Source organism: Scyliorhinus torazame, chromosome 21 (genome assembly GCF_047496885.1).
Source record: "Scyliorhinus torazame isolate Kashiwa2021f chromosome 21, sScyTor2.1, whole genome shotgun sequence".
In the NCBI taxonomy this organism is placed as follows: Eukaryota; Metazoa; Chordata; class Chondrichthyes; order Carcharhiniformes; family Scyliorhinidae; genus Scyliorhinus; species Scyliorhinus torazame.
In genome coordinates this window covers 97,265,653-97,291,577 of record NC_092727.1, presented here as the reverse complement: position 1 = coordinate 97,291,577, position 25,925 = coordinate 97,265,653, and the positions used below count along the sequence as shown (strand labels likewise).

The 25,925-nt window shown below is 48.1% G+C and overlaps 1 protein-coding gene and 1 long non-coding RNA gene across 3 annotated transcripts in view; one reads left to right on the top strand and one right to left on the bottom strand.

The window, feature by feature from the left end:
• Positions 1 to 9,996: 9,996 nt before the first annotated feature.
• Positions 9,997 to 25,925, bottom strand: part of LOC140398427 (anion exchange protein 2-like) — a 131,745-nt gene continuing 115,816 nt past the window's right edge. For both annotated transcript variants that reach the window (XM_072487103.1, XM_072487104.1), the window contains 4 exons: positions 23,227 to 23,480; positions 18,813 to 18,982; positions 17,668 to 17,841; positions 9,997 to 12,508 (listed from right to left, as the gene is read on the bottom strand). In XM_072487103.1, the coding sequence (XP_072343204.1) occupies positions 12,428 to 12,508; positions 17,668 to 17,841; positions 18,813 to 18,982; positions 23,227 to 23,480 (679 nt within the window). In that variant the 3' untranslated portion in view covers positions 9,997 to 12,427. The remainder of the gene's footprint in view (positions 12,509 to 17,667; positions 17,842 to 18,812; positions 18,983 to 23,226; positions 23,481 to 25,925) is intronic.
• The window catches only part of LOC140398430 (uncharacterized), a 202,117-nt gene continuing 192,424 nt past the window's right edge, over positions 16,233 to 25,925 (top strand). The window contains exon 1 of the long non-coding RNA XR_011937483.1: positions 16,233 to 16,341. This is a non-coding gene — a long non-coding RNA (uncharacterized lncRNA). The remainder of the gene's footprint in view (positions 16,342 to 25,925) is intronic.

Genomic DNA, 25,925 nt, shown 5'->3' with positions numbered 1-25,925 from the left:
TTGCAGGGCTTCTAGAATGGGCATCCGGGAGTTGTCCAAATGAAGATGCTGGCCCGCAGTTGTCATGATATGCACTCATGCACATAATGAGATACAGACAGGTAGTGACAGACACCCAGTACAGCCAATCAACACACAGGACAGAACACAACCAATCACCAGACAGAACACTAGAGCGGGGTTTCCCACTATAAGACACACGAGGCATCAGCACTCCACCTCTTTCCACTGGTGACAACTGTAGAGACAGTCAGAGTGTATATATTAATTTGCACCTTTTACATGTGGCTCAGAGCTAGTCTGGTCTAGTTAGTTGAAGTTAGCACACTTAGATTAGTAGAGTGTCAACCCACAACAAGCTGTGTGCACTGTTACAGAAGTTCAATAAATCGTATTGAACCAACGTCTAAGTTTGGTGTCTGCTTTCCAGTATGACTGCATCCAGTCGCAGTCCGTGTTACCCCAGGGTGAATAACACGACATGGTACCAGTAGTCTACTTCATCTAAGTAATTTACCTTGCGTGATTCAGTGACGACCAGCAAGTGCTTTCCAGCGGCATGGAGAAGATCCAGGCCCCTCCACTGCTACGGATCTCCGGCAATCTCGGCGCCAACTGGCGGTTCTTCAAGCAGAAGTTCAGTCTCTACATTGAGGTCTCGAGGAAGCGTCCAATGCCAGAAAAATCACGCTGCTCCTATCGACTGCGGGGGATCAAGCCATCCAAATTCTCAACTCGCTCACTTTTGCCAACAGCGAGGACAAGACCAAATTCAAGACCGTTTTAGCCAAATTCGACAGTTACTATGAAGTCGAAACGAATGAGAGCTTTGAGCGCTATGTCTTCCAGCAATACCTGCAGGGTAAGGATCAACCTTTCTAATCCTTTATAACTCATCCCCGTATATTAGCGCAGTCCTACAATTATGGTGACACCACTGATTCCATCATCAGGGATCAGATCGTGTTTGGAGTCCACTCCGACGCATTACGGGAGCAACTCCTTAAAATAAAAAACATGACCCTGCCAGTCGCAATCGAGACGTACAAAGTGCATGAACAGGCGAGAAGTCGGTACTCCCGTCTTAAATCGGCAGAACAGGACCAACTTGCCTCCCACGAGGCAGAGAGTGTACAGGCCATCGCCCGGATGCGGCACCTCAGTATCGATGAAGACGGCCATTTCATGCGCTTTTCCCGGGGTCCCACGCATGCGCACCACGAACGGGAGAACGAAGCGGCCGAAGACCAAACTGCGCAGATGCAAACGAAGGCTGACCGCACTGCGCATGCACAATGACGCACGGAGCGTGTCAACGTCATGACGTGCCCGAACTGCGGCACCGCCCACTTAAAGCAGCAATGCCCTGCAAGCGGCAGGCGATGTTTAAATTGTGGGAAGCCTGGACATTATGCAGCCTTGTGCAGGTCTGCACCACCGGTCGTCGGCCAGCGATCCGAGTTCCAACGCAAACGTGTTTGATGTGTGCAGCAAGGGCTACTGGATTCTGATCCTGGTAGCACCACGGATCCAGAACACGACTGCCTGGAGTCCCCATATCGTGTGGGCATCATCACTACATGTGAGTATGCCTCCTCAAATTCAGCAAGACACCTATCTATCCTCAATGTGGATTATGTGGACGAATGGCGTGCTGGCATACACGTTAACCAGTGCAGTATCCGCTTCAAGCTGGACACTGTGCTTCAGCCAATCTCATATCACAGGCAGATCTTGACCGCATCAAAAGGCAACCAAAATTTCTTCCGCCGGCCTGCCAGCTTCTTGATTATAATGGCAATGCCATAACTGCATTTGGTTCTTGTCATCTGCATGTCTCCAACAAGACCATCAATGCCACACTGCGATTGAAAATTGTCAAGCCTGACAAGGTGTCCCTGCTTGGTGCCCATGCATGCAAGCTACTCAATTTCGTGCAGCGAGTCCATGCCATGTCCTCTGCCAATGTGGATCTTCAGGCTGACATTGATGAAATCCTGATACAATACCCGAATGTGTTTCGTGGAATGGGTACGCTGCCGTACTGCTACAAAATCTCACTCAGGCCTGATGCCAAGCCTGTGATCCATGCACCACGCCGGGTACCGGCTCCTCTCAAGGAACGTTTAAAGGCACAGCTGCAGGAGCTCCAAGACCAGGGTATAATCTCTAAAGTGACGGAACCAACTGACTGGGTCAGCTCGATGGTCTGTGTGAAGAAGCCCTCAGGAGAGTTGCGCATATGTATCGATTCCAAAGATCTTAATCGGAACATCGTGCGGGAACACTACCCGATCCCGAAGCGGGAGGAACTAACCAGTGAGATGGCACACACCAAATTCTTCACGAAGCTAGATGCATCGCGTGGTTTCTGGCAGATACAATTGGACGAGTCCAGCAGGAAGCTCTGCACGTTTAATACACCTTTCTGAAGGTACTGTTACAACCGCATGCCATTCTGCATTGATTCAGCCTCTGAAATCTTTCACAGGATAATGGAACAGATGATGGAGGGCATTGAGGGTGTGTGTGTCTACGTAGATGATGTAATCATATGGTCCACGACCCCCGAGGAACACATTTCTCGTCTCAAACAAGTCTTTCGACGCATCCATGCAAACGGCCTCAATTTGAACAAGGCCAAGTGCTTGTTTGGCATGTCATCAATCAAGCAGGGTGATCAAATATCCCAGCAGGGTGTGCAACCAGATTCGGACAAAGTCAAGACCATCAACACCATGAAGACCTCGGAAGCCAAAAAGGTGGTACTACATTTCCTCGGTATGGTTAACTTCTTGAGAAAGTTCATTCCCAACCTCGCATCACACACCACGGCTCTCAGCAACTGGTGAAGAAGTCCACTGCATTCCAGTGGCTACCCACACATCAAGCAGAGTGGCTCGAGTTAAAGGCAAAGCTCACCACTGCTCCAGTACTAGTGTTCTTTGACCCGGACAGGAAAACAAAAATCTCCAAGGAATGCCAGCCAGGGCGGCATCGGTGCAGTGCGCCTCCAGAAGGATGAGTCCTCGTCCTGGGCTCCAGTGGCCTATGCGTCAAGGGCCTTGACTCCCACTGAACAGAGGTATGCTCAGATAGAGAAAGAGTGCCTGGGCCTCCTAACCAGCATTGTAAAGTTCCATGACTACGTCTACGGTCTACCAACCTTCACAGTAGAGACTGACCACAGACCCTTGGTCCATATCATTCATAAGGACTTGAATGACATGATGCCCAGGCTCCAGCGCATCTCCTTCGACTCCGCAGGTATGATTTTGAGTTAGTCTACACACCAGCCAAGGAGCTAATAATTGCGGATGTCCTGTCGCGCTCCATCACCTCGTCTTGTGAACAGGTAGACTTCATCCGCCAAATTGAGGCACAGGTTCAACTGTGTGTCAGCAACCTCCCGGCCTCAGATGAAAGAGTGATCAACATTTGAGAAGAGACTGCCAAGGACCCTCTTCTGCAGTGTGTAATGCATCACCTTGCAAATGGTTGGCAGAAAGGGCAATGCCCTCAGTTCTTTAATGTCAAGGACGACCTGACAGTCGCCGAGGGGATCCTCCTCAAGCTAAATCATATTGTTATTCCTCGCAGCCTCCAGAGCTTAGTGCTCAAACAAATCCATGAGGGACACCTCGGTGTCGAGAAATGTAGGCGCAGGGCCCGGCCAGCTGTCTATTGGCCTGGAATCAACCAGGACATATCCAACATGGTCCTCAATTGTGCGACCTGCCAGCGTTACCAGCCTGCTCAGGCCACAGAAACACTCCAGCGACACAAAATCGTGACCTCTCCGTGGTCTAAAGTGGGAATCAACCTTTTTCACGCAAATGGGCGTGACTATGTGCTCAACATAGATTACTTCTCAAGTTACCCGGAAGTTGTGAAGCTGTCAGACCTCACATCAAGGATGGTCATCAAGGCCTGCAAGGAGACATTTGCCAGGCATGGTATTCCACTCACTGTGATGAGTGACAGTGGTCCCTGCTTCCACAGCCAAGAGTGGTCCAATTTCACCAAGCTGTACCAATTCAAACACATTACCTCAAGCCCGCACTACCCGCAATCTAACGGGAAGGTCGAGAAAGGGGTCCATATAGTGAAGCAATTGCTGTGCAAGGCTGCGGACTCGGCTTCTGACTTCAACTGTGCGCTGCTGGCGTACAGGGCAACCCCTCTGTCCACTGGTATGTCTCCGGCTCAACTCCTCATGAATAGAGACCTGCGGACGACTGTTCCGGCCATTCATTTACCTGACCTGGATCACCTCCCAGTGCTGCAAAAGGTGCAGCAACTCAGGAACCGACAGAAGCTGACATACAATGCCCATGCTACTGACTTACCTGTGCTCTCTCCAGAAGATGCTGTTCGCATCAAGTTGCCTGATGGCGGCTGGTCAGCCCCAGCTGTTGTCGTTCGGCAGGCTGCTCCCAGGTCGTTTGTGGTTCGTATGGCTAATGGCTCAATTGTCAGGCGCAACAGAAGGGCACTACGCAAACTTGCCTGCCTGTGGTAGTATGTATTGGGGGTCATGTGGGACTGGAAGCCCTAATGTCATTGGCTGACAGATCCCGGGTCCTGGTTGGCCGTTGACCTCATACTCCGCCCTGAAGGCGAATTTTAAGAAGCCGGTGCCTTCCCCCGCAGGCCAGTTTACTATCGGGCTGCTGGGGAACAGACACGCTTAATAAAGCCTCATCGACTTCACTCTATTTGTCTCACGGAGTCTTTGTGCGCCACAATTTATTAAGCGTGTCTAAAAAGGACTATGGAGCTCAGGATCATTCCAGAATGCCTGAGGATCAGCCCCCACGCAGTGAATGCGGCAGCAGCCTTCAAACACTGGCAGACTTGCTTTGAGGCCTACGTCACATCGACCACAGGCCGAGTCTCAGATGAACAAAAACTGCAGGTCCTGCACTCGAGGGTGAGCACGGAGATTTTCACCCTCATTGAAGACACCCGCGATTTCCAGACGGCCTTCACAGCACTGAGAAGTCTCTACGTTCGCCCAGTTAACCAAATCTACGCTCGCTACCAGCTCACGACGAGACGGCAAGCTCCCGGAGAATCGATGGACGAGTTCTACGCCGCACTGCTGATTTTGGGACGAGCCTGCAGCTGCCCGTCGGTGAACGCAAACGAACACACGGACATGTTAATGCGCGATGCTTTTGTTGCAGGTATACAATCCTCCCAAATCCGCCAAAGACTTCTAGAAAAAGAGTCACTAGGACTCTCAGAGGCACGGGCCCTGGCAGCCTCGCTGGATGTAGCCGCACGTAATACCCGCGCCTACGGCCCCGACCGCGCGGCAGGCCATTGGGCCCCATACGTACCCGCCGCGGCAAACCCCCTACCCCCCCCTCCAGACTGCCAAAGCCTTGAACCTCACGTACAACGAGGACAAGTGCGTTTTTAGCACCGATCGGCTAGCCATTCTGGGCTACATAGTGCGCAATGGGATAATAGGCCCCGACCCCGAACGTATGCGCGCACTCATGGAATTTCCCCTCCCGCACTGCCCAAAAGCTCTGAAACGCTGCCTGGGGTTCTTTTCATACTACGCCCAGTGGGTCCCCCAGTACGCAGACAAGGCCCGCCCCCTAATACAGACCACGACTTTCCCGCTGTCGACAGAGGCTTGCCAGGCTTTCAGCCGCATCAAAGCGGACATCGCAAAGGCCACGATGCGCGCCATCGACGAGTCCCTCCCCTTCCAGGTCGAGAGCGACGCCTCGGACGTAGCTCTCGCGGCTACCCTTAACCAAGCGGGCAGACCCGTGGCCTTCTTCTCCCGAACCCTCCACGCCTCAGAAATCCGCCACTCCTCAGTGGAAAAGGAAGCCCAAGCCATAGTGGAAGCTGTGCGACATTGGAGGCATTACCTGGCCGGCAGGAGATTCACTCTCCTCACTGACCAACGGTCGGTAGCCTTCATGTTCGATAATGCACAGCGGGGCAAGATCAAGAACGACAAGATCTTGCGGTGGAGGATCGAACTCTCCACCTTCAACTATGAGATCTTGTACCGGCCCGGAAAGCTGAACGAGCCGTCTGATGCCCTATCCCGCGGGACATGTGCCAACGCACAAATTGACCGCCTCCAAGCCCTCCACGAGGACCTCTGCCACCCGGGGGTCACTCGGTTTTACCACTTCATCAAGTCCCGCAATCTCCCATACTCCTTAGAGGAGGTCCGTACAGTCACAAGAGACTGCCACATCTGCGCAGAATGCAAACCGCATTTTTTCAGGCCAGATGGAGCGCACCTGATTAAGGCTTCCCGTCCCTTTGAACGCCTCAGTCTCGATTTCAAAGGGCCCCTCCCCTCCACCGACCGCAACGCGTATTTCCTTAATGTAGTGGACGAATACTCCCGCTTCCCTTTTGCCATTCCCTGCTCCGACATGACCGCGGCCACAGTCATTAAAGCCCTGAACAGCATATTCACACTGTTCGGTTACCCCGCATACGTCCACAGCGACAGGGGGTCCTCTTTCATGAGTGACGAGCTGCGCCAGTTCCTGCTCAGCAAGGGTATAGCTTCAAGCAGGACGACCAGCTACAACCCCCGGGGGAACGGGCAAGTAGAAAGGGAGAACGGCACGGTCTGGAAGGCCGTCCTACTGGCCCTACGGTCCAGGGATCTCCCAGTTTCACGGTGGCAGGAGGTCCTCCCGGATGCTCTCCATTCCATCCGGTCGTTATTATGTACGAGCACTAATCAAACGCCTCACGAGCGTCTCCTTGTCTTCCCTAGGAGGTCCTCCTCTGGAACGTCGCTGCCGACCTGGCTGGCGGCCCCAGGACCCATCCTGCTCCGAAAGCACGTGCGGGCACATAAGGCGGACCCGTTGGTCGAAAGGGTTCACCTCCTCCACGCAAACCCCCAGTACGCCTACGTGGAGTACCCCGACGGCCGACAGGACACGGTCTCCCTGCGGGATCTGGCGCCCGCCGGCACCACGCACACCCCCCCCGGCACCATCAACCCAACCGCCCCCCTTCCTGCCACCGCCGCACCCCGCGACCGCCCCCTTCCCAGGAGGATCAGTCCCCCTCCCCTTTGCACCGACAGCTGAAACCGTGCGGCTCCCGGAGGCGACAACGCTGGTACAAGCACCACCACCACCGCCGGGGCCGAGGCGATCGACACGGACGACCAGACCGCCCGACCGACTTGTGGCGTCGATGTAAAACAAAGATGGACTGTCCAATGAACATTTTGTTTTTCCTATATCCTCTGTCAATAGTTGTAACAGGACGATACTGTCCAATACGGTACTACCATGCAACTGTTCTATCCTCCCAGGACCAGTACTGTAAACCCTTACCACCATACGAAGCATCACCCCGCCGGGTTCATTTTTGACAAGGGGTGAATGTGGTAGTATGTATTGGGGGTCATGTGGGACTGGAAGCCCTAATGTCATTGGCTGACAGATCCCGGGTCCTGGTTATCCGTTGACCTCATACTCAGCCCTGAAGGCGAAGTATAAGAAGCCGGTGCCTTCCCCCGTAGGCCAGTTTACTATCGGGCTGCTGGGGAACAGACACGCTTAATAAAGCCTCATCGACTTCACTCTATTTGTCTCACGGAGTCTTTGTGCGCCACACTGCCCACCACCGAATTTCACCTTTCCAGCTGTTGTTATGCCTCCTCCGGACACCTCGCTCCACGGGGCCACCAATCTGGCTGCAATCCCGCCTGTCAAGGTACCGTCGTCCCCACCTCCACCTCTCAGGTGGTCGACAAGGATCCAACGCCAGCCCCAAAGATTGAACTTATAGACATTTATATTGTATATATTGTTCTGTATCTGCACGCTAGACACCTTCCATGCACATAATCCTTCACTCGCCATTCACTGTAAATAGTCACGGCTGTATATACTGTCGTATATGCTCCAAGCAAGCGACAACAATTTTTTTTTTTAAAAGGGGGGATGTCATGATGTGCACTCATGCATATGAGATACAGACAGGTAGTGACAGACACCCAGTACAGCCAATCAACACACAGGACAGAACACAACCAATCACCAGACAGAACACTAGAGGAGGGTTTCCCACTATAAGACACACAAGGCATCAGCACTCCACCTCTTTCCACTGGTGACAACTGTAGAGACAGTCAGGGTGTATATATTAATTCGCACCTTTTACACGTGGCTCAGAGCTAGTCTGGTCTAGTTAGTTGTAGTTAGCACACTTAAATTCGAGAGTGTCAACCCACAGCAAGCTGTGTGCACTGTTACAGAAGTTCAATAAATCGTATTGAACCAATGTCTAAGTTTGGTGTCTGCTTTCCAGTACTACTGCATCCAGTTGCAGTCCGTGTTACCCCAGGGTGAATAACACGACAACAGTTACGTGTGGTGGCCAGGGATTCATGCAGACCTCAAGCAGTTGGCCCAGCATTGTGTGCAGTGCCAAGGAACCGCTGCTGGCGGTGCCGCCCCACCCAGGGGCCATTAGTCCTGCCTCTATATCGATTTTGCAGGACCATTTCAGGGAACAATTTTCTCACCATCGTGGACGCCCACTAAAAGTGGAAGGAGGTCCATAAGATGCAGCTGAGGACAGCTCGGGCCACCAGAAAAAGACTATGTCAATCCTTCAGCACACACGGGATGCCGGAGGTGTTGGTTTTGAACAATGGAACGGCTTTCGTGATTGCGGACTGCAGGGCGTTCATGGCCGCGAATGGCATTCAACACTTGCGTACCGCCCCGTACCATCCAGCATCAAATGGATCAGCAGAGCCGGTGGTCCAGACTTTTAAACTTGGAATGAAGACACAGACCTCATGTTCCTGGGAAACTTGGCTGGCACGAATCCTCTTCTGCTACTGGATGACGGCGCACGCCACGACATGGGTCACTCCGGCCGAATTACTGATGGGTCACCCAATCCGCACCCCGTTGAGTTTAGTTTTCCTGGATATTGGCAGGAAGGTCAGCCAGGGCCAGGACAGGATGATGTACGCCTTTGGGCACACTCGCCCTCAGGGATCCAGTGCATGTACAGAACCTTTGCGAAGGGGCCCCGTGGATCCCTGGTGTCGGGTTGGCACAGACTGGACCACCCTCGTATTGGGTGCAGGCCCAAGGATGCAAGTCAAATCGACATGTGGAACATTCCGCAGCTGCATTCCCGATGTCCTGGACCCAGTCCCTGCCTGGGCCCATCCACCGCTCGTATTGCCGCCTCTGCTGCAGTTGCCACCATTGCCCCTGGTTTTACCAGATGTGGAGAGATCTGGGGTGGGATTTACTGGCTGGCCACACCAGTGGGAAATTGCGGTTCCACGCTGGCGCACCAGCTTTCCGTTGACAACAGCGGGACCGGTAGATCCCACTGGCGGGCCCCTCTGTCGCCGAAAACATGCGGTGGGCTGGTGGGAAAATTCCGATCTAGATTTGATCATCGAGGACGCTGAGATGCCAGAAGAGTTCCAGTCCAGCTCCGATTCCGACTCGGATGTGGACATGTTTCCACCGCAGGAGCCTTGTGTTTGCCAGCCCTGCCCAGGTGCTCCGCGCAAAAATACCACTCCCTGGTTCAGTACACTCCTCCGGATGCCACGCTGTAAGCCCTGGGCGACAAAAAGGAGGGTTTCCTCGGACCCATCCATGGCAATGGACGTTTCCCCGGACTTTGAGGAGGGGCAGCCGGGGAACTGTTATAACCCCTGTGGAGGTCTCAGTACAAGGACTATCAGATTCCATGTGACCTCCGCAGAATCTGAACTTCCCCGGTAACGGATAACCCCGAGTTGGGTGTAGATCGGGGAGGGAGACCTCCGGGAAGTGGAGGTTATTGTACATCAAAATAAATCCAATCTTTATGTTTTCTACCTTCTTGTCTATGCGTGCAACCTTAGCGGATTCTACCCAAGCCACCAACTGGAGGAACCTTTGTTATTATCAGAGATATTGGATTATTAGGCTTTGTCGTGTTGGCAAAAAGGAAAGCAGTTTGAGATTGTTTAAACATATATAATCTTTATTTTAAAAAAGGCAATACAAACTGAAAAAAGCACACCATTAATTAATCATAGGATTATCAATTTATCATCAAGAAGGTGTCTTCATCTCCATCTCTTTATCTCTCACCGTCACAGTACTTTTCACAAATATTCACTCTGCAATATGATGGGGATATACTTAATGTTACCATTAAGTGCCTGTCTAAATGTTGACTATTTCTAAATAGAACTTTTTACAGAGTGATGGAGTTTGGCTGTGGTTTACATGTAGTCCAGCAGTGGGAAGAATGAAATGATGTTATTTGAATCATGATACTGTTGTGTGGAGAAATATAGGATGAATCATCAAAGCAAAGTTGACTGGATCAATAGTTAAACGGGACAGTACATGTACTACAAAATAAAAAAAACACACACAATGGAATCAGAACTGGATCTTGAATGAAGCAATATATTTTTAAAAAGCATCTCACTTGAATAAAATATTTGACAGAAAAATAAACTGCCTTCTTTTTGAGCATAGCCATTTATTTGAAACATTATTCAGCACACATGTATATATATTCTGTTGAAGGAAGCCCTTTATAGCTCAACGATTCCTTCTTCAAATGGATCGAGGAACATATCACTTACTAATCTATCCAGAACAATGCATGATTCCGGAGGAATGGAGGTTTTAATTCCCCCCGCCCCCTGCAAACTTATAAAACCTGACCCTAACCTGCCACAAGCATCCTACTTTTGCTTTAACAGAACGGGTTTGAGGGCACCCGAACAATTCACTCTGAAGGGGTGTGTCCAGTATTAAAGTATGTAAATTTAGCTCAATTTCTGAAATTTTGCAACAAGTAAAATTTAATCCTGAGGTCAGCTAGGTTTCCCAGTGATGGGAGTAGCTGCATCCAGCTACTGAGTGTTATTTATAGCACTGCTTGTGGGCCAAGAGAAGCAAGGCTGTTTCCTTTCAGCCCCTCAGGCAAATGTTTGCCGTGATAAGCTGCCACCCACCCTCCCTCAAATCGGAGTTGTTTCCAAGTTTTCCTCCCTCCTGATTGCCAATTTGACTGTTCTTTATGCCCTCCCACCACTATCGCAACCATCAACCTACAATATTTCTTGGTGTCTCCCTCCTAATGGTCAACTCTTTTCCCCAACCCAGCCCTTCCCACACCAGTCTGTGATGTTGCCAGGTATCAGGATCTATCATTAATGGTCCCTGGCAGCGGGTTGCTATAATTTGTTTCTTTGGTGTCAATCTAAACGGCTGCAAAGCTGGAAATGAAGAAAACAAAAATTGGGTCTTGCCATTAAATGTGGCAGCACCTCTGCACTCCTGGCATTTGGGTTGCCCCACACCATTTCACCCTCTGCCCCTGTAACCACCCTGCAAACACACCCCACCAGTCCTATAAATATAGAGTTCTACAAAACTCCTCTAGGGTTTCCTATCATACACTCGGGGACTACCAATCCCAAAACTATAAATTTCATCTGAGTCATATTTGTAAAATAATTACAAACATAAATAAAATTATTTTACAAGGTATATTTGATTTCTCTATGGAAACACAGTAACCCAAAATTTGCAACAAGGTGAATAATTCTGCAATTTGAAGTTACCCTATAAAATCGTGTAAAAAAATAACATTCTGTAGGATTTACAATTGCACATTGGAATGTAATGTAGTTTGATTGAGCATGTTGTGATAGCAAAATCTCTTTAATATTACTATCTGGAGCTTCAATAACATTATTTGCAATGGAACTAGAATCAAAATGGGCAAAGGCATTATTAGATTGACTCAAATGGAGCCAGTAATGAATACTAAATATTCCAATTGTACCCTGGTGTTAACAGAGGAAATGCTGGGATCTTTGAACAAAGAGCATACATTTGTATTTCTTGTGAATTAGACTCTTAAACTTCCTTCTTTTATGTGGAGATGCCGGTGTTGGACTGGGGTGAGCACAGTACGAAGTCTTACAACACCAGGTTAAAGTCCAACAGGTTTGTTTCGATGTCACTAGCTTTCACCTGAGGAAGGAGCAGCGCTCCGAAAGCTAGTGACATCGAAACAAACCTGTTGGACTTTAACCTGGTGTTGTAAGACTTCGTACTGTTCCTTCTTTTAAACATGGGGAATCCTGATCAAATTCCCAAATCAGGTGACCATGGCCACAATCTGTTTTAATTTGGCCCCCACTACTGGACCTTATTGTATTTTGATAATTGTACATCTCTAAAGCTAAAACTAAACTAAGCATTGATTGCATCATTGGTATATTAGACTAGAATCACTCATCCTCTCTTTGGCTATATGCAGGTTCTCATGAATTAACAAAAAGGAATTAAATCAGACAAAGGCAATGTTTCTGTTGTTCCTTAAGCTGCATTGTAACATTACGTCCTGTATGGGCCTGAGATGCTTAGCTTGGCATTGTCGTCTCATCGTAAACATCGATTCCTTCCTTCTCCTCAAAGGTAGGCTCTGCTTCATCACCATCCAGCTTCAGAAAGCAAGTGAAAAGACTGTTACTTCATGAGTTCCTGGACGGGTATAAATGCTGCAATCTCGAGGCAACGGTGAGTCTAAACTATTTGATTGAAAGCTGATTATTGACTTGTGTCTTACATTCACAAATATCAAGAGAGAATTTTAACATGAGAAAATGTTCATTTGTTACATATCTGCACATATCTGGGTTGTGGGGTGAGACCCACGCAGACACGGGGAGAGTGTGCAAACTCTACACGGACAGTGATCCGGGACCGGGTTCGAATCCGGGTCCTCGGCGCCTTGACGCAGCAGTGCTAACCACTGCACCATCGTGCCACCCTAAATGCTGGTACTCTAACAACAAAAGCAGAAGATGCTTCAAACACCCAGCAGGTCAGGTAGCATCTCGGGAGAAATAAAATCATAGAATACCTACAGTGCACAGGAGGCCATTCGGCCCATCAAGGCTGCACTGACCCTCTGAAAACGCACCCGACCAGGCCCACTCTCCCGCCCTATCCCCGTAACCCCACCTAACCTTTGGACGTTAAGGAGAAATTTAGCATGGCCATTCCAACTAACTTGCACATCTATGCACTGTGGGAGGAAATCAGAGGAAACCCATGCAGACACCGGGAGAGCATGCAAATTCCACGCAGACAGTCACCCAAGTCCAGAATCAAACCTAGGTCCCTGGTGCAGTGATGCAGCAGTGCTAAACACTCTGCCAGATGTCAAACCTTATGTCAAGATGATGTAACAGATGAACATCCTTTCAAAATGAACAGAACAAGGGAAAAATAGAAGAAAAAGGAGAAGGGGAAGATGTGGTTGGTGGCAGCATTCCATTGGAGATGGAGAAAAAGGTAAAAGAGAATTGGCCTAATGCAGGGTGAGATTGCGGGGGGGGGGGGGGGGGGGGGGGGGGGGGGGGCGGGGGGGGGGGGGGGGCGGGGGGAAGCAAGGGCAAAGGGTACCCCATCATGATTAAGAACATATATAACAGGAATATATCATTTGTGTGTTCGAGCCTGCTCCTCCATTCTGTCAGATGATGGCTGATATTCCACTTTTCTGCACTATCCCCAAATCCACTGATTCTCTTAATATCCAAAGATCTCTCAATGTCTGCCTTGAATATTCTTAATAACTGAGCATCTACAACCTTTTGGCAGAGGGAATTTCAAGGATTCACAACATTCTAACTGAATTGTTCCTCATCTCACTCCTAAATGCCCGGCCTCTCACACAAGAGAATTTGGCTCCTCCTTCTAGATTCGCCAGCCAGGGCAAACATCCTCCCAGCATCTATCCTGTCAAGTCCTTTAATAATTAATTTTAAATGTTCCAATGAGATTACTCCTTATTCTTCAAAACTGGAGAGAATGTAAACCTAGACTTAATCTTTCCTCACTGGACAAACTCTTTCTCCCAGGAATCAGTCCATTGAATCTTCATTCCACTGCATCGAAGGCTAGTGTTCCTTTGAAAAGGTGACCAAAACAACATGATACTCCAAGTGTGGTCTCACCAAAGCTCGACATAATTGCAGCAAGACTTCTTTACTCTTACACTCCAGTCCTTTTCCAGTAAAGGCTAACATACCACGTACCTTCCTAATTCCTTGCTGTACCAGCATGTTAACTTTTTGTGATTCATGTACAAAGACACCCATACTTCTCTGAATACTGCACTGAAAGGCCTATCATACAAAGAAATTAGGGCTCTCGCCTACCTGAGGTCCCCTCGCTGCCTCTGAGACAGCAAGTGGTGGCTACATTCAGGAAAAAGACATGGCCAAACAAGTAGTAAGGACTTATTGAGAATACTTATTTGAATGGGGAGTTGGGAGTTGCAGTGCAAAACACTGTTGGTTTTAACGGCTCTCCACATTTTTCCCATCTCACCCATGAAGATGCCCACCGGTGTCGGGGCTGAAAAATCCCACCCCAAATGTTGAAAGACAGCCTCCTGGAAGGTGCCTAAATGTAGTAGCTTCATCATGCTAATAGTCTCCTGCGTTACATTATCACTTTTGCATTAAATTATGTCACAATGAAACAAAAGTGACAGTATAACTATGAGCAAAGATAGTGCAAATTGTAGTGTTATGAAAACAAAGGTAGTTTTAAGGAATTACCATTTGTATTGGTACAGATTAGAATAGTTTTAGGTGTGTTCAATTTTAGGGGAAGGTAAAACCTATCGTTAGATTCATGCTGGACAAAGGTGTCTGTATGTGTGGGGGTTGGTTAAATTTTCACTGTGTTTCTATTGTGCTTAGAGTGGGCTACGGTGTGAGGAATAAATAGAAGTAAGTCGATGCTTAGCACCAGGAGGCCACTTCCAGAGGGAAGGGCCTCCCTCTGTTCTACGCTTTAACTGAAAGCCAGAGCAGTTGGAGCCAGGTCACTGAGGAGTGAACAGCTCTCAACTCTGCAAGGAGAAGCTGGACAGGACAAGGGAGTTGCAAGGATGCAGGCTTCCTAAGGAACAAGATACAGGCCAGATAACCAGGGAATTAGGACAGAAAGACTGCCTAAGAAGTCTGGAATCATGTGAACAGGGATCAAGGTATTGTTCAGAAGAATTCAAGGAATAGTAAACAAAGTGTTCTGAGTAACTAGATTTTTAAGATAGCAGACTTCATGGGTAGATGAAACATTGGATGTCATTTTAATACAGTCTGGGATTTGCCAGTTAAAGCAATTGTGAGCCGTTTGCACAGCAGTCCAAAGACCAAGAAATCCTCACGGGGTTGGTGTAAAATCATGGACTAGATTCACTGTTAAAAGTGGAGCGGAAGCTTTGTTTGAAAGTGTCACTTGTAAAACATGGACTGGATTTCGGAACGCAAACCACCAAGGGAAAGCAAATTATGAGAGAAGAATTTAAGGTGTGTTTTTGGGAGTGGAGTTTGGAAACTCTCATGTGACAATCATCTGGGGAGAGGGGGGGGGGGGGGTCTGAGGAGAAAACCACAGACACTAACTTGGGTTCAGAATGGAGTGTGTATTGACCTTTTTTTCCTCCTCTCCGGGAGGTGGACCTTCTGTTATGTACAAGGCCTTCTCCTATGCCTTATACATAAGGAACTTTTTGTGTAAGTGAGATTATTGTAGTTTAGGATGTACTTTGTAATCCATGTTAACCTTTAAATCTGTGTGCATTTGTTAAATTAAGGGGGGAGTAAATGAGTGTTGTATTATAATCCAATTATCTCATGTTTATTCAATGTTTTTTACCTTTTTACTTAACTAATTAATGATCCAGTTACTCTGTTCCTCCACGTTCCATAAAAATAATAAAGTTATGGGGCTGGATTCTTCGCAGCCCCATGCCGAAATTACGTTTGCTGCGGGGGCGGAAAATCGGGCCAGCGCCGCTCCCGCGATTTCTCCGGTTCCCGGAGAATCATTCGCCCTCGAATCACGACGCGCGGCTGGGGGGCCATTGCCAGAGGCCCGCCCAGCGATATTCCGGTCCCGACCGACCGAGTTCCTAAGGTTCTAACCGCGTCTGGCCGGTCGGGACTCACGTGCAGTGGCTACGGACTCAGTCCACGGCCGCCCTGGTGGGGGGTGGGGGGATCAAGCACCGGGGGGGGGGGCCATATGGGTGGCCGGGGCAGCGATCGGGCGGGTCAGAATAAGCGGCTCAGGGTAGATCGGTGGGATGTCGTTTCTTGGTCCTGGTTCGCGGTCCAAGTCAGCCTGTGTGCTCGGCGCGGCCGCTGGAGACCGCCACTGTGCTCATGCGCAGACTTGGAACCGGAGGTGCGGTGGCCCTTATCCGCAGCTAAAGCTACGAGAATCACTCAGGGTCCCTGCCAGCCCCCTGAAGGTAAGTGAATTGCTTTACATTTTTTCCAGGAAAGTCTGGAGTGAAACACCAGCATTTTCACATCGGCGTGGGGATATAGTCCCATTTTGGGAGAATCCAGCCCATGGCTTTTTGAACCAGGGTTTCATTATGAGATCTTTCTGTCCAGTTAGAACATCAACTGGGATCATAACAGCAGATTTGAGTCCAATTCGAGCACTATTTCTGATAAGTGGTCTATCAGTTTGAATATTATTGAATATTTACATGGCAATGTCCTGGTATGTTAACATTTCCTGCATTTCCAAAATGTTGTTGTTTCTGACCTAGGAAGTTGCTTCAGTTGAATTAGTGCCAGTGGTGAATTTCATATTTAGGTTCCCAACCAGATTGTTTCACGAAACAAAACGATTTCTAAATATATTTGATAGTCAAAGATTGATTCTTAGAAAGTACAATGGTAAGTCAACATGATAGGACAAATGCCCTTATCATTTCAGCAGGCGAAGAAGTGGATAATCCTGAAATATCAAGTTATCAAATACAGCGATACACGGGGAGTTCATGGATCCTGGACTGAATGAAAGTTTTATCAAGCAGCTCATCAAATTACTTATCTCCGAATTATGACACTGTGATATGGGGTGGGGGGGTTTCCGGCCCCACCCGCCATCAGGATCATCCGGTTCCCCCTGGGCCGCCGAACCTCCCGCGGTGGGTCCAGCGCACAACAGGGCTGGAAATTCCCACCCATAGAGCAGCTGCCTCGAGGGGAAGAAATAGGAGAAGGCCTTATACATAACAGAAGGTCCACCTCCCGGAGAGGAGGAAAAAAAGGTCAACACAAGCCTGCCTCGTAAAGAATGGGCAGGAGTGACCCATCTCCTTGGATCCTCATTCTGATTAGGCGTGTTCCTGGTGGTTTCGCCACATGAGCACATGTCTCATTGCCCCACCCCAACCTTCCCATCACGCTCTCATCACCGGTGGTTAATACATCTATTGTTATGGAACGCCACCAGCCCACGCCAATGGACAAGCAAATAGATTCTCCTTTACTTCATTGGATAATTCTGATAATACACAACAAACAAGCAAAGTAGTCAAAGATTGTTTTTAAAAAAGTGTAGTTTGATACCCCAATGACTTTTCTCCCTGTTTTTTTTTGTAACGTTACCCTACATAGTAACTTCCATTTCTTTAATACTCTCGGACATTCCTGAAGAGTTGGCAATAATATCTGCCTCCTTTAAAGCAAATGCCAAACTTCTGTTATTGTGTAGTTCGGCTCCATCTTAGGGATGAGCAGTCCAGAAAGATTTCTTACTCAGATATTTAGATACTCACACTTTTCATCTCTACTTCTGAGAAGATCCTGCTGAGTCCAAACATCCTGAGAGGAACAGTAAGAATGAGCACGAAGGGGAAAGCCAAGGCTGCAACAGACTTATTGATCGCCCACAGGATTGCAATGCATAGAAGTTGAATAATAGTAAATATGTGCATACGCCTGGTGCGAACCTAGATAACAAACATAGAAACATTGAACAATAGTATTCAAGAAGAATCCAAATGCTTTACATTCAGTCCTGGGAATGAACATGCACAAAAGGGAACATTTCATTATGCTTTTTAATCCTCAGTTATTCTAGGTCAGAATTGCCAATGATGACCTTGATAGAAGATACAATATTCATTGGGCATTATTATGTGGCCAATAATGGAGCCAGCCATTCGTTGCTCTTGGACTTCTTATGAGATATTGTACCTCTTCTAATTAGAGAGAGATTTCTGAACAAATCCCTTTGCAGGAGCTCTGAGTCTTGTGTGAACAAGACAAGGAACTCTGCACATCTTCGATGATTCTACAATAAATTGCTTAATGAAGAGCTTAGATCGTGAAACAGGAGGTGCAGGTCAGAATATTTAATTTGTGCCAAATCATTTACAGAAGTGGAAATAAAGAGAGGGAAAGAAAGATGGAAGTGGAAGAGAGAGAGAGTGATAAAAGTGATAGAAAAAGATTTATTTACTTTTTTATTTTTATATAACTCATAATAATCAAAGTCTGAAGGAATGAGACTCCACACTTGTAAAAGTTAATTTTCAGTATCAGATTGGTTGTTTGGCAGGCATTAAGACTTATCACACTGCTGACTATTTACGAGAATATACAAGTCCCTAATTATTTCCCATGAGATTTGTAGGTATATTTCATGGAAGTACTGCAACACTATTCCATGTATCTAAATGCTGCAAAACTTATTGAAATACCAGTATAGCCTCTGGAGGAACAGGACACCATAAACAGCTGTGATTTCAACAACTTTGTGATTTTGGAGTTGAACTGTGCATGTGTGGTGACTGGAAGTTACTGTCCAATTTACACTTTAGCTGTTAGCCTCACAGTTCCTTCTGGAGCAAAATCTGACCCATTGTGATTAATCACCTGCCTCGTTAGTAGGTGATACTGTTTCAAAGCAAAAACTTACCTTCCGGACATAGACACAGTCTGGGTGGTACTTAGGTGGGATCAGAAGTAGGAGTAAACGATCAAATAGCTGAATTCCGTTCAAAGATGTCACTCCCATGTACAAAAAGATTCCAAACAGCACAGCAAGTGGGATCATACGTAAAACACTTCCGATCACAATAGACATGCCTGCAAAATTAAACCATGCAACACATTGAGAGAATGATCATTTGAATGGAATTACAAGCAAGCCATACTCTTGTTTGCTGAAAAAGGTCAAACCTGAAATTGAATTTGTTATTTGCAATAAATGGTCAGATGATGAGGTTATACTACAGGTGCAATGTAAAGGGTTGTACTGAGCGACACTGCTTTCTGACAGCTCTGCCAGTCACAGCAAAGTTGTCTTTGTGTTGAGGTGGTGAAATCGATACACATTCTCTGCCGACTGGACTCTGAGTACTGGCAATTTTTCTAATATCGGAAAACAATTGAACAGTTGACTGTTTATAGAAACATAAAAAATAGGAGCAGGAAGAGGCCATTTGGCCCTTCGAGTCTGCTCCGCCATTCATTATGATCATAGCTGATCATCCAACTCAATAGCCTAATCCCGCCTTCCTCCCCATATCCTTTGATCCCCTAAAATGTGTTGGCCCAACTGCTTCTTTTTTAACATTAGAAGCTTGAAGGAGGTACAATAGATTGCAGGGGCTTTTATTCATTTTTTAACTTATTAAAATTCAGTGAGATAAAAATGTTTTCCCTTGAGGTGGTTTCACACAAAAAGAAAAATACAAAGCTGGTGTTGACTGAGCTTGTCTCAGCGGGTTTCATTCTAAGGGAAAAGGAAATGCTGCCTGGCTACCTTCAAGTTTAGTGTTAAATTTCCTGTTCCGGTGTCTGACTCTACGCATTATCGCTCTGAAATGACCCAAGCCACGGGGACTCTACGAGCTGCTAATATCCAGCAGCCAGACAGGAGTCAGATATTTGCAATATCTCGGAGGAGCATCGCAAAGCTTTCCTCACTGCGAGTCGCCATAACCCTCCTGCATTGAATGGACAGTTAACATTCAGGGACGCCCCATCACCTGAGGAGCTCCCTGAGGTGTTCGCTCTCGTGGGCCCCCGGGCACATAGGAAGGGCCAGGTCCAGAAGGGTCACCCGAGTGTCCACCCTAATCCTGGACTTCCAGAAATCGTGTCACGATGAGGACGTCTCTAACTCTCCTATCCGTGCGCATGGAACCACTGAAGGCTCTTTCATGAAGGACTACGGTTTCCTGGTCGCACTTGAATTTTCACATTTGGATGGTGAGATGGATATCTGGGGGGGGGGGTTGAAGGTACAAAGGGGTAACTCCTGAGGGCCAATCAGTGTCACAAGCATAAATCGCAGCTGACTAACTGGACACAATTGGTTCCTCCCTCAGTGCTAGGCTGTGCTAATGGGCATCCTGGTAATTCAAGCGCAGCCATAAAGGAGCTCATTGTTGTCCTCCCTCCATAATAAAAATCACCGGATAGTAAATACTCAGCTGCAGCCAATGTCATTCACTCCCCCCCCCCCACCCGCCCCACTCCATGCCACCCAAGGAGGGGGCTTCAATAAGCATTATTACGTTGCCACCCACATAGCCCAGCTGGTCATGTTGCATGGCACAAAATAAGAGCCTCATCCTGACCTCACAGGGCAGGGCCCCCCTCCCCCCGGCCCAACCTCACAGATACATCTCCAACTTCACAGAACACGTTGAACGGATTTACAGGTCCCCCTGACCTCACAGACTTCTATGGGTGGACTTACAGACCCTCAAGGGGTCAATCCACAGACCCCCTGACAGCTACCCTCTTCTTGGTTCCCCCCACTCAAAGCTGTCCGGTGCCCTCTCTTCACCTGGACCCTCTGGTGGATAGTGGTGACATACGCGATCACCTCCAACCTCCTTTTCGGACGGTGTCCATTTTTGAAGAGCATAGTGATTCTCACCGGCATCACGTAATGCCGGCTGGATGGGGAGTTAAAACAAGGGCGAATATTGTGTCATGACGCCCGCTAATGCGATGGTAATGCATGTAAAACAGGCTCGCCCGCTTCTTGGGTGGAACCCTGATTGCATCATCGGAGGGGGGCTGGAAAGATCTCAAACTGAAATCTTGCTGTTGAAATCGTGAATTTGATATCTCGAGTGATTTAGCGGCCATTATGGGAATTGCGGCCACAGCTAACACAGCCGCTAAATCACGGTCTGAGTTTACAAATCAATTTTGTTAAACCTTTCTCAAACAGCATGTTGTTTCACAGATACATATTACAAAAACATTGAGCCATCCTGAAAGACTTTACTTCACCACAAAGATGCCAGGTAATTATGTAGCACCATGGGGTGAGATTGAGAAGGATGTAGAGAGAAAATATCTATGACTTGAGTATTGACCCATTCTGAAATGCACAGAGTCATAAATAACAAACCTTGCGAGGAATGAATTTGGGAAAATAAATATAAGAATAACAACAAAAGTAGCCCAAGTATTTTGTGGTTATAAACCATAGACCGTGTGTCATTAGTCATGTATAAGTAAACTATTATCAATGAGCCTGTGACTGATCTCCCAAAGCATATCGGAATCAGGAGGAACCCTCCGCTGATTGGAGTCATACCTGGCACAAAGGAAGATGGTTGTGCTGTTTGGAGGTCAATCATCTCACCTCCAGGGCATCACTGCAGGGGTTCTTCAAGGTAGTGTCCTAGACCCAACCATCTTCAGCTGCTTCATCAATGACCTCCTATCCACCATAAGGTCAGAAGTGGGGATGTTTGCAGATGACTGCACAATGTTCAGCACCTTTCACGACTCCTCAGATAATGAAGCAGTCCATGTCCAAATGCAGCAAGACATGGACAATATCCAAGCTTGGGCTGACAGATGGCAAGAAACATTCACGCCACACAAATGCAAGGCAATGGCCATCTCCAACAGGAGAGAATCTAACCATTGCCTTGACATTCAATGGCATTACCAGCACTGAATCCCCCACCATCAACATCTTGGATGTCAACTACTGCAGCAACTAAAGTAGTCAAAGGCTAGAAATCCTGCGGAGAGTAACTCACCTCCTGATTCCCCAAAGCCTGTCCACTATCTACAAAACACAAGTCATGAGTATGATGGAACACTCTCTACTTGCCTGGATGAGTGCAGCTTCAACAACTCTCAAGAAGCTTGACACCATCCAGGACAAAGCAGCCTGCTTGATTGGCACCTCTTCCACAAACATTCAATTCCTCCACCACAGTCGAATAATGGCAGTCGTGTGTACCATCTACAAGATACACTGCAGGAACTCACCAAGGTTCCTTAGGCCACACCTACCGAACCCACGACCACTACCATCTAGGATAAGAGCAGCAGGTACCTGGGAACCCCACCATCTGGAGGTTCCAAGGGCGGCATGGTAGTACAGTGGTTGGCACAGTTGTTTCAAAACTCCAGGTTCCCTGGTTCGATTCCCGGCTTGGGTCACTGCCTGTGTGGAGTTTGTACGTTCTCCCCGTGTCTGCGTGGGTTTCCTCCGGGTGCTCCGGTTTCCTCCCACAGTGCAAAGACGTGCAGGTTAGGTGAATTGGCTATGTTAAATTGCCTTTAGTTTCTTTTTACAAATTTAGAATACCCAATTCATTTTTTCCAATCAAGGGGCAATTTAGCGTGACCAATCCACCTACACTGCACATCTTTGGGTTGCGGGGGCGAAACCCACGCAAACACCGGGAGAATGTGCAAACTCCACACGGACAGTGACCCAGAGCCGGGATGGAACCTGGGACCTCGGCGCCATGAGGCAGCGGGGCTAACCCACTGCGCCACCGTGCTGCCTTCTAAATTGCCCTCAGTGTCCAAAAAGGTTAGATGGGGTTACTGAGTTACGGGGATAGGGGTGGAGGTGTGGGTTTAGGTAGGCTGATCTTTCCATGGGCTGGTGCAGACTCGATGGGTCGAATGGCCTCCTTCTGCACAATAAACTCTATAATCATTCTGTGATCAAGTCTCTCATGATCCTGACTTGGAAATATATCGCTGTTCCTTCATTGACACTGGGTCAATATCCTGGAGCTCCCTCCCTAACAGCACTGCGGGTGTACCTACACTTGGGGGTCTGCAGCGGTTCAAGAAGGCAGCACAACACCACCTTCTGAAAGGCAACTAGGGATGGGCACATCCCGTAAAAGGAATGAAATAAACAAACAAACAAATAAATTAGTGGCTAAGAATGCCACTAATTGATTATTATTATTATTGACTGTCAGCCTGGAATACAACTTACTAAAGAATGCGCCCAAGGCTTACCGCCCAAAATCCTTTTCCAAAAATATATCCTTTACCATGTATGCAGCCCCCCACCGTACACTGACTCTTCCATCTGTACTCACCTACTAGAATAGCAACAAAAAATCCGGTTACTCTCTGCTCCATTACATATTGAATCTGGGGCTTGTCACCTGGTGCAACGGATTTGCTCATCACAGTCAGGGCATTGCAATGGGTGACAGTCCTCACAGTCGTAGCACTAAGCCAAGGAACTCCAAAGAGGGCACTAATTCCACCCATTACCACAATCAACAGCAAATCCACATGGAATCCAGAACCTTTCACCATCTTCCGGTCTGCCTTACTGACAATAAGTCTGAAAGAGACAATGAACAGGTTAGACTAATAACAGTTGCATTTTCACAGCAGTTTTAGATCATTATTCACTCCTCTGTTTCATTTATAGAGACTTTAAAAGAGAAAGTTAGTCCAAAATGGTTACTTTCGGGTGAATTCTCTGTTTGGGGGACTATGTTCTCCCACCAGAGGAGAATTGCAACTGATTTACAAACCCCCTGGGAGCACTAAGTGTTGTGCAATTCCGTATTCCTGGCCATGAAAATTTATATGGCGAGGAATATGAGGGATTCCCGAGGGAATCGCACTGTGGGGCCACCATTTTGACTGGGTGGTCCAATAGTGAAGTCCTGCGAATGCCGCCCCCCCCCCCCCCGAATCCCCCCGCCCTCACCCGCACCAAAACGGCCAAAACATTGTGTAATTTCAAGAAGGAATTAGATATAGCTGTTCGAGCTGAAGGGATCAAGCGATATGGGGGGGAAGGCGGGATCAGGGCATGAACTTGATGATCAGTCATGATCATAATGAAAGGCAGTGCAGGCATGAAGGGCGGAATGGCTTCCTCCTGCTTCTCTTTTCTATGTACCGCGAATCAAAGAGGTTTGTGCATTCCGATCACTAAGTGCATTCCAATCACATTCTTGGGTGATGGGAATGTACTTAGTGCTTGAAATACACTTAGCTCTCTTTGATGTGGTCAATGTTTGTTAACATTGGGGTTTTATCACTTGGAGTCATTCATCCATTAAGGAAGATGAGTGAAGCAAAGCTGCAGATGGTGTATGGAAGCTGTCAATCATAGCCCACTACTACAAAGTTATGTAAGGCTTGCAGTGGATGGATCAGAGAGGTTTAGATGCAGGTCACAAATGTTCTTCTTCCAAGGATGGATTGGTGGAGCTTCAAGGTTACAGTGTTACAGCTGTATTTTTTTTCACTGGCCCTGTCTGGGCTGCTCTCTAGCTTCCAGGCAGGGGTCTCTTTTCTGAGGGCGGGTCTGTGGGGTGGGTCCGTTTAGTCAGAGGGTCCCTGTGGGGGGTTCTTTTAGTCAGAGGGACCCTGAGGGGGTCTCCTTATAGCAGGGATGGGGGGGGGCTCCCTGTCACAGGGGTCCCAGCGTAGTCACCCTCCTCCTCCCTGTTAAAGCAGTCCCTGGGAGGTGGTGTGTGTGGGGGAGGTATGAGGGGGGGTGGGATCTGGTAGAGGAAGGGTGGACAGGTAGTTCATTGTGGGTGGGGAGGGTGGTCGTCGGATGGACTTTGAGGGCAACTCTCTTACGGACTTTCTCCCTTGGCCCATCGCGAGGCCCAACACAACAGGCTCATGAATGCTGAGATCCATCATGTGTTCCTCGCCACATGAATCCCTGCCCTGGGGACTGGAGAATCATGGAGGGCAGGAGAATAGGGGGCCGGGCTCGTTAAATGGATGTAAGTGGATCATTAAGATCCATTTGCAATCATTTCCATGCTCCTGCTGCTGCACGGTCATAGACTTCGATTCCGGCACCAGAGGGGGGGTTGGGGCATCGCGTTTGGATCATGGACTCCCATTCCGGGGTCGGCCGACGGAGAATCCACCCTTTTATGTCTGTGGGGTGGGAACAAGTTGGACCCTGAACTAAAAGAAGAAGATAAAAAGGATGATCAAAAACTTAGCCAAATGAGTAGCTTTTATAGATATCCTTTTGTGTATCCTTATAGAAGGGGAAGAACCATAAAACCCCCACAGTGCAGAAGGAGGCCATTCGGCCTAACTAGCATGCACCGACCCTCTGAAAGGCCTTCTACCTAGGCCCACTCTCCCGCCCCCATCCCCGTAACCCTGCGCATTGATCATAGCCAATCCATCTAACCTGCACATCACTGTGACATAAAGGGAAAATTTAGCATGTTCAGTCCACTCAACCTGTAAAACTGTGGACTGTGGGATGAACTGAAGCACCCAGAGGAAACCCACACAGATATGAGGAGAACGTGCAAACTCCATATAGTTACCCTAGGCCGGGATCGAACCCGGGTCTCTAGTACTGTGAGGCAGCAGTGCCAACAACTATGCCACAATTTCTTAAAATTAATTTACAGGATGTGGGTGTCCCTGGTTAGGCCAGCATTTATTGCCCATCCCTAGTTGTCCTTTAGAAGGTGGTGGTGAATTGCCTTCTTGAACCGCTGCAGTCCTTCAGGTATAGGTACGCCCGCTGTGCTGTTAGGGAGGGAGTTCCAGAATTTTGTCCCAGCGACAGTGAAGGAACGGCGATATATTTCCAAGTCAGGGTGGTGAGTGACTTGGAGGGGACCCTCCAGATGGATGGGGTTCCCAGGTATCTGCTCTTCTTGTCCTTCTAAATGGTAGTTGTGGTGGGTGTGGAAGATGCTGTCAAATGACCTTGGTGAGTTACTGCAGTGCATCCACTGTTCGTCGATGGTGGAGGGTTTGAGTTTTTGTGGGAGGAGGAGCA